Here is a 7,744-nt window from a genome sequence, read left to right as displayed (position 1 = left end):
AGATAGATAGATAGATAGATAGATAGATAGATAGATAGATAGATAAACAGATAATTTTTCCTTGAGTTTTCTGGAGTCCGCAGAGAAGAAAAAAGCACGGGTGAGATGTGAGGGAAGAAAGGGGGTCACGTGACTATCTGGAAAGCGTGTGTAGGTGTGTGGCGGTAAGAAGCCACACAAGGAGCCAGGGCAAAGGTTCTGAGGTGAGGCCCCTGCCTGATGGCTCCGGGAAAGAACAGGGATGTCTGCGTGGCTGGGACTCGTTGAATGAAGGGCAGACTGAGGAGGAGGAGGCGGTCCGGGAGGTGGAGGGATCAGCCATGCAGCCCTGAGAAGGCTCTCCTGAGGTCATAGGTGTCTTGACCGACCAGGGCGGGCTGCTTGGAAAGCTCCTGCTCCTCGGTTGTGGGGCTGCCAGGGAGGGGGCCCAGTCTCAGGGCCGCGGACAGCCTGGCTGCCCCTGTCCTTGGTGCTGAGTTGGCGGGATGGCGGGCCTTGCGGCTGGTCCCTGCTCAGACACCCATCAGGAAGGGATGGCCTCAGGCGGAAGGCGCAGCTTGTTCTCCGGCCCTCCAGCGCTGCGAGCTCGGCTCAGGGGCAGGCCGTGTGCCTGGTGTGGGAGAGGCTGAGTCCCATCCCAGGATATGATGTCTGTGCCTGGGCACACGAGGCACACTTGTAACCCACTCGCCTGGGAGAGGAGGGCGGTAGGATCAAAAACTCAAGGCTGTCCTCAGCGATACAGCGAGTTGGAGGCCAGCCTGGGCTGCCTGAGACAAAGCTGGGCAGCTACGGGCTGCAAAGATCGGAGTTTGGTCTCCGGAACACAGGTCAAGTGGAAGGAAGAGAACAAGATAGACAAGGTTCTTCTCTGGCCTCCACATGCTTGCCATGGGTGGCTCCCCAATCACACACACACACACACACACACACACACACACACAGACACACACACACACACAAACTTTTAATGAACCAGTGGGGGCAGACGAGAGCTCAGCAGATCAAACGGCCGGCCACCAAGCCGAAATGACAGCCTGAGTTCAAATCTCAGGGCCCACACGATGGAAGGAGGGCTCTGACTCCCGCTCCCACAGATCATCCTCTGCCTCTTGTGCACCATTACAGTGCCCACAGGCACCCGCAGGTACCCATAAAAACGAATAGGAAAGATTCTAGAGAGATGGCTGCTTTAGAGGTCCAGATCTAATCCAAGCACCCACGGAACAGCTCACAGCTGGAACTGCAGTTCCTGGGGACCCGACTCTTCTGGTGGCTGTCTGCAGGCGGCAGGCACACGTATGAACAGGCATGCAGGTAAAACAGCCGTAAGCAGAACATACAGATAAGCAATGAAAGAATGTCAGGGCCTGGAGAGAGGGCCCTCAGAAGGGAATAGCACTGGCTGCTCTTCCAGGGGACCTGGGTTTGATTCCCAGCATCCACACAGTGGCTCACAACCATCTGTAACTCCAGTTCCAGGGGCTCTGATGCTCTCTTCTGGCCTCCATGCACATTTGTGCTGCACAAATCTACAGATGGACAAAATACTCATACACACAAAAAAATTACACAATACACACACACACACACACACACACGAAAAGCAAATGGTAGCCAGGCCTAGTGCTGCAGCCTGTAACCCCAGCTGCTTATGAGATTGAGACAGATGGGTCATGAGTTCGAGGCTTGCCTAGGTCAAGTTCAAAGCCAGCCTAGGCACCTTAAGGAGATGAATGTCTCAGTTTAAAAAGTCAAAATGTTGCAGGCGGCAGCAGCAGCAGCTGCAGTGGTGTGCATCTTCGGTCCCATCATTCATTTGGGAAGCAGAAGTGGGCAAAATCTCTCCAGGTTTGAGGCCAGCCTGGCCTACAGAGTGAGTTTCAGGAGAGCCAGGGCTACGCAGAGGAACCTTGTCTTGGAAAATGAAATAAAATAAAAATTTAAAAAGCAAGATAAGCACGGAGGGAGTCTGGAGAAGCAGCCCAGGCGTTAGCAGTGAGTACTGCTCTTGCGGAGGACCTGGACGCAGTCCCCAGCCACCAGTCACACGGTGTCCCAGTTCTGACTTCTGAGGGCACCGGGCTTATGTGGTGCACACAACACACGCAGGCGAACACGTACAGACATAAAATAAAATAAGCAAATGAAAAATTGAAGTGGGGAAGGGCAAAGAGGGCAGGGTGTATGTAGCTCGGTGTTAGGATGCTTGGCTTATTGAGCACACGTGGGGCCCTGTGCTGTCCTCGGTGCTGAGGAGAAGGGAGGAAGGAAGAGCCCAAATCAGCAAACAGCCGGACAGACAGAGCAGAGCCAGACGGAGCCCTCAGAGCCAAGTCTTCTGGGCAAGGAGGAAGAAGTGCAAAGGCCCTGTGCTCAGTGTGCTCCTGTGAGTGGGGGGGTTTGTGCGCTTTCGGCTGAGCAGCGTCAGGTTGTGTGTCTGGGTCTGGGGCTGAAGCAGCCTGCTTCCCAGACCAGTGTCAGCGTGCTGAAGATGGATGGACACTTGTGTGGAAAATGTCAGTCACAGCAGTCATTTCAAGATGTGCCCGTGCCCGTGTGTGTTTGTGTGTGCTCGTGTGTGTGTGTGTGTGTGTGTGTGTGTGTGTGTGTGCCTGTGTGTGCGTGCACGCGAGCGTGCAAGGAACGGTGCGGAGTGTGAATGTGGGGCTACTGTAGGGAAGGCTTTGTCAGGGCTGGGCTGTGTGTGTTAACGGAAATCTGAACAGGAATATATGCAAAGTGCCATGGTGTGTGTGCAGGGTGTAGGGGTGCCCAGCTGTGTGTGTGGGTGTCCTGGGGGATGTTGTGGAGCTGTTTGCTGTCCCCAGAGGGAGAGAGTAAGCCCAGGAAATCACAGTTCCGCCCTGTCCCTGCGTCTCCAGGCAACAGCTACCACTTTGAAGTTACTAGGAGACAAGGTTTCCAGGGAAACGCAAGCTTAAGTGACAGCTCCAGAGCCACGTCTGGGTGAAGAGACTGGCTGAGCAAGCGGGGTCACTCCTCTGGGTGCCCATCACTCTTCCCTCCTCCATCCAAAAATTTAACAAGAGCCGAAGTTCCCCAGTGTGGTCTGCAGACTCTCACGGATGAGGCAACCAAGACCCTCATTCTCTCCTCATCTCTCCTCTCTCTCTCTCTCCACACACACACACACACACACACACACACACACACACACACAACGTTCTCGCTCACCTCAGCACAGGCAAGCATTAAGAAGGCCCTAGAGAAAGTCAGATGACAGCCCTCTTCTAGAGTCCTCATGCAGGGGAGAGGGCTCAGCATGTGAAGCGCTGGGTGTACAGGAATGAGCACCCAAGCAGAGGCCAGACAGGATCAGGACTGGGGAGAAAATGGGTGCTCTCGGCTGCCGGCAGCTGCTCGAGCAGATCAAAGGAAAGTCAATGGCCATCCTCCGAGAGTTCCAGGCAAGTGCGAATTGTCTAGGACCCTATTTCATAATAAAAAAGCCTATGAGTCCCATAGCCTGTATAAAAGACCATCTATGAACCTGTAGCCCATAAAAACACAACCCCATATTCAAGCACGCAAAGAAAAGCAAAGAGCTATCCCTGTCCATCTGTAACTGTCCTTCTGTGACATTAGCAAATATTCACATCAACACATGGCAGTGATCACAGGAATCAGAACACACGTTTTGCAGCTGGGCAAGCTGAGGCTAGAAGTCTGGTTTTATTTTATTTTAACACAGGTGCTCACGTAGCCCAGGCTTGTATAGCTAAGGTTGACCTACATCTTTTTTTTTTTTTTTTTTAAAGATTTGTTTAGGGGCTGGAGAGATGGCTCAGAGGTTAAGAGCACTGGCTTTTCTTCCAGAGGTCCTGAGTTCAATTCCCAGGAACCACGTGGTGGCTCAGAACCATCTAGAATGAGATCTGGTGTCCTCTTCTGATGTCTGGGCACATGTGCAGTACAGAATACTGTATAAATAATAAATAAATAAATAAGTCTTTTTTAAAAATGTCCTCACGTACACCTACATGCCAGAAGAGGGCATCAGATCCCGGTGTAGACGGCTGTGAGCCACCATGTGGTTGCTAGGAATTGAATACACGACCTCTAAGAGCAGAGCAACCGCTGAGCCATCTCTCCAGCCTTTTTTTTTTTTTAAGATTAATTTTTTACGTGTGTGTGCGCAAGCGCGCCATGTATATAAGTGTGCCATTGTCGTGGGGGCCAGAAGAGGGCGTCGAATTCCCTGAAACTGGAGTTCTGGATAGGAGTCACTTAGTGGGTGGCGGGAACTGAACTCGGGTCTTCTGGAAGAGCTCTTATCGGCTGGGCTCCACCCTCGAGGCTGGGCGTCCCTGCGGAGCGCGTCTGGACCCTCGGCCTTCCTTTTAATCTGCTCGCGCGGCCTCCGGCAGCAGATTCCCCCCAGCACCCATGCTCTCCCCACTCCGGGTTTTGAGCATTTGCCCACCCCTCCAGCGACTGGGCGTCGCTAGGAACGATAGCCAATCAGGCCTCGGTGTGGGCGGGCCCAAGATGACTTCGCACCCCTGATTGGTCAGCGGCGCTCGGCAAATGGCGGAGGCGCTGCGGCGGGTGCTGAACGCCGGGCGCGGGGAGGACGGCGGCGCCGGGCCGCCACTGCTGCTGCTGGGCGCCCCGCGCTCCGCGCAGACGTCGCTGCTGTTCGCGGCCGCTCTCGAGGCGGCAGGGGAAGGCCGCGGGCCCGTGCTCTTCCTGACACGAAGGCCGCTCCAGAGCCTGCCGCTCAGCACACCCGCGGCGCGGGACCACTGGCGGCTCCAGGTACCCGGAGGGCCGGACTTGGCCGTGTGTCAAGCAATGGCGGGAGAGTCTGTGCGTGAGTGACAGTTCGGCTGGCCAATGGCGGCGCGGACCGTAGATTTACGCGGAGATCGTCGTATAGCCTCTGTGGAAGTGGTGGGTGGAAGAGGCAGAGTAGCCACGCGGGCCGGGACCGTGCGGTTTAGTTAAGATTGAACTAGAGAGCGTCCTGTGGTCGGGCTGTTAGCGAGCACGGGCGCCAACAAAACCACCACCACCACCACCACCACAGACAACAATAACAACACAAAAGACGGGCTGGGGCTCAATAGAGCACGCACCCAACCTGCGCGAAGCCCTGGGTTCCATCCCTTTAACCGGACTTCATAGTAACACGCCCGGGATGCGGGTCTCATGAGGTCAGTGGATCATCCTGGGCAACAAAACGAGTTTGCAGTCATCCTGGTTTATATGAGACCCTGTATCAAAGAAGAAAAATAATTTTTCCTTAAATAATTTTGATAAGTGCTGGAAAGGGGCAGGGGACAGGGGTGAAGAATATTTGAGCCGCTGTTTCATTCTGGAACTTCACGTACGGATGGAGCATGAGAGCCTCAGCCTGGAAAATACGGGAAAAGCGAGGCAGCCGTAATAGGGAGTCTTGGCCTCCTGTATTAAATCTGGCCTTTTCCTGTCTTCTAGAAGGTTCGATTCCAGTACCCGTCCTCACTTCAAGAGCTGCTCCAGCTGCTAGCCTCTGCCCACGAGGCCCCAGGGCCCTCTCCGTCCCTTGTGCTGCTGGATGGTCTGGAAGAGTACCTAACGGAAGGTCCGGGTGTCCAGGAAGTCGCCTACCTGGCTGCATTGCTTCTAGACACTGCCGCGTACTTCAGCCACCGTCTTGGGGCCAGTGGCGGCTGCGGGCTGGTGGTGGCCCTTGAGACCCAAAGAGAAGCAGACGGTGACGCCCCTCCTCTGACATTACTTCAGCGGTATTTTCCTGCACAGTGCTGGCTGCAGCCTGATGCCCTAGGTTCCGGACAGCACCGCTGCCTTCGGGCCAGCCTGGATTTGGACAAGCTGAGCCCCAGGACAGAGTGGTCAGTGACCTTCTTACCCGGCGGAGAGATGAAGATCGCTCCATTGCCAGCGCAAGCGTCTAAGCCCAGCTTGGATATGAAGGGCCCGACCACTGATGGGTGACAATCCCTTGGATGGAATACATCCTTCAGAGACAGGTGCAGACTCAGAGACCTGAAAGATGTAGGTTTTCTGGTTATCAGCTAGCATCGGCAGGGGCTGGTAAGATGGCTGACGCAGTAGGTGAGGGGCATTGACGACAAGCATGATGACCTCACCTTGATTCCTGGGACCAACGTGGTAGAGAGTTGGAACTGATTGCTTCAAGTTGCCTTCTGACTTCCACATTTGGGTAGAAGCATATGCCCTCCACACTAATAAGTAAATAAATAATAAAACTTTAAACATAAATAAATTAAATCCTCTCAGGCTTCCTTTGCTACTCACCATTGTTAATGAGATCCAAACATATTTCCTTCTACCTGCTGCATTTTTTTCCCCAAATAGGATCTCTTGTAGCTCAGGCTAGCCTCAAGGTAGAAACTTAGCTGAGGATGTTCTCGAACTCCTGATCCTCCAGGCTTATCTCTTGAGGGCAGAGCCTGTGGAGTGTGCTCCCATTCTTGGCTCCTCTTGCATATCCCATGGCTGTCTGTGTCTCAGTTACTTCAGTGTGTTGACTTACATCCTGTTGGGGGGGGGGCTGTAAGTCACGTGACCTTGTGCCTGTGCGTACAGCCGGGAGTGGAATCACTCCATAAGGAGTGGGCATATGTTTAGCTGTCTTAGGACATCCATTTTTTAAAGTCAATAAACTGAAGCTGAATGTGCTGATGTGCAAAATGGTAAGGCCAGTTTGGGGAGGTAGAGGTCAGAGGTCACAAGTGCAAGGTTGTCCTTGGCTACATCAGGTTTTAGAAGCCACTGTGGCTTACAGTAGACCCTGTCTCAGAAAACCGAGATGGGCCAGGTGTGGTGGCACAGGCCTTTAATCCTAGCACAGAGGCAGGTGGATCTGTGTGGATGTGTTTAAGGCCAGCCTGATCTACATGGCAAGTTCCAGGGCTACTTAGTGAGACCCTGTCTTGACAAACAAAAAACTAGGGAGCTGGAGAGAAGGCTCAGCGGATAAGAGATCACAGGGCCTGGGTTTGCAGCACCCACCTCAGGCACAAGCATTTGTAGCTACAGCTCTCCTGGGGATCTGGTGCCCAATTTTGGCTTCCTTGAGCCACCAGACATGAACTGGTGGATATGCATATATATATATATATATATATATATATATATATATATATATATATAAACAGAACACATATACACATGAAATATAAGTACATATATCTGAAAAAGCAAAACAGACCAAAGATGGTGTGAAGGGAGATAGACACCTCATCCTGCAATGAAAGCTCCTTAAGCTCAGGGTGTAAACAACTCAAAGACTTCAGGAAGTCCCTGAAACTCCTAAGTGAGCTGAGCTGCTTGGAACGGAAGCTCCAACCTGCTGAGCTGCTCAGGCTGTGCTCTGAGCTCCGGGTTCCCAGCTTTGTGAGCTGTCAGCCGTGCTGAGGTGGTCTTTGGTTATGTAGCTATTTGAGTCACTTCTACTCCCATATTCCCATACAGAACCCTAGTAAAACTCATTGATTCACCAAACTGGATTTTCGTGGTATGCGCCCCAGGGTGTGTTACGGGTTTTTGTCTGGCAGGTTGATGTTTGCTCACGTCACAGACGGGGAATGAGGCACTAAGTCAGAGCAGCCAGTGAAATGTACCCTGACCATTGTAGTCATCACATGGCCAGATCCAAAATTTCAGTCTTAGCTCAAAGACTTTAGCTGTTCGTTTCCATAGTCTAGATCCAGGGAAAGGTTAAGTCTGAGGCTATGGCAGAAGATGTGCT

The 7,744-nt window shown here is 52.9% G+C and overlaps 1 protein-coding gene across 1 annotated transcript; it reads left to right on the top strand.

Moving 5' to 3' along the window:
- Positions 1-4,536: 4,536 nt before the first annotated feature.
- On the top strand, positions 4,537-6,247 carry Swsap1 (SWIM-type zinc finger 7 associated protein 1). Its single transcript, XM_055601366.1, has 2 exons — positions 4,537-4,782; positions 5,464-6,247. The coding sequence occupies exons 1-2, from the start codon at positions 4,552-4,554 to the stop codon at positions 5,962-5,964; spliced, it is 732 nt and encodes a 243-aa protein (XP_055457341.1). The 5' UTR covers positions 4,537-4,551; the 3' UTR covers positions 5,965-6,247.
- Positions 6,248-7,744: the final 1,497 nt, after the last annotated feature.

The sequence above is a fragment of the Psammomys obesus genome, unplaced genomic scaffold (genome assembly GCF_907164565.1).
Source record: "Psammomys obesus unplaced genomic scaffold, mPsaObe1.curated_primary_1811, whole genome shotgun sequence".
Lineage (NCBI taxonomy): Eukaryota > Metazoa > Chordata > Mammalia > Rodentia > Muridae > Psammomys > Psammomys obesus.
Note: the sequence above shows the minus strand (reverse complement) of the source record. Positions and strands in the feature narration are given on the sequence as shown.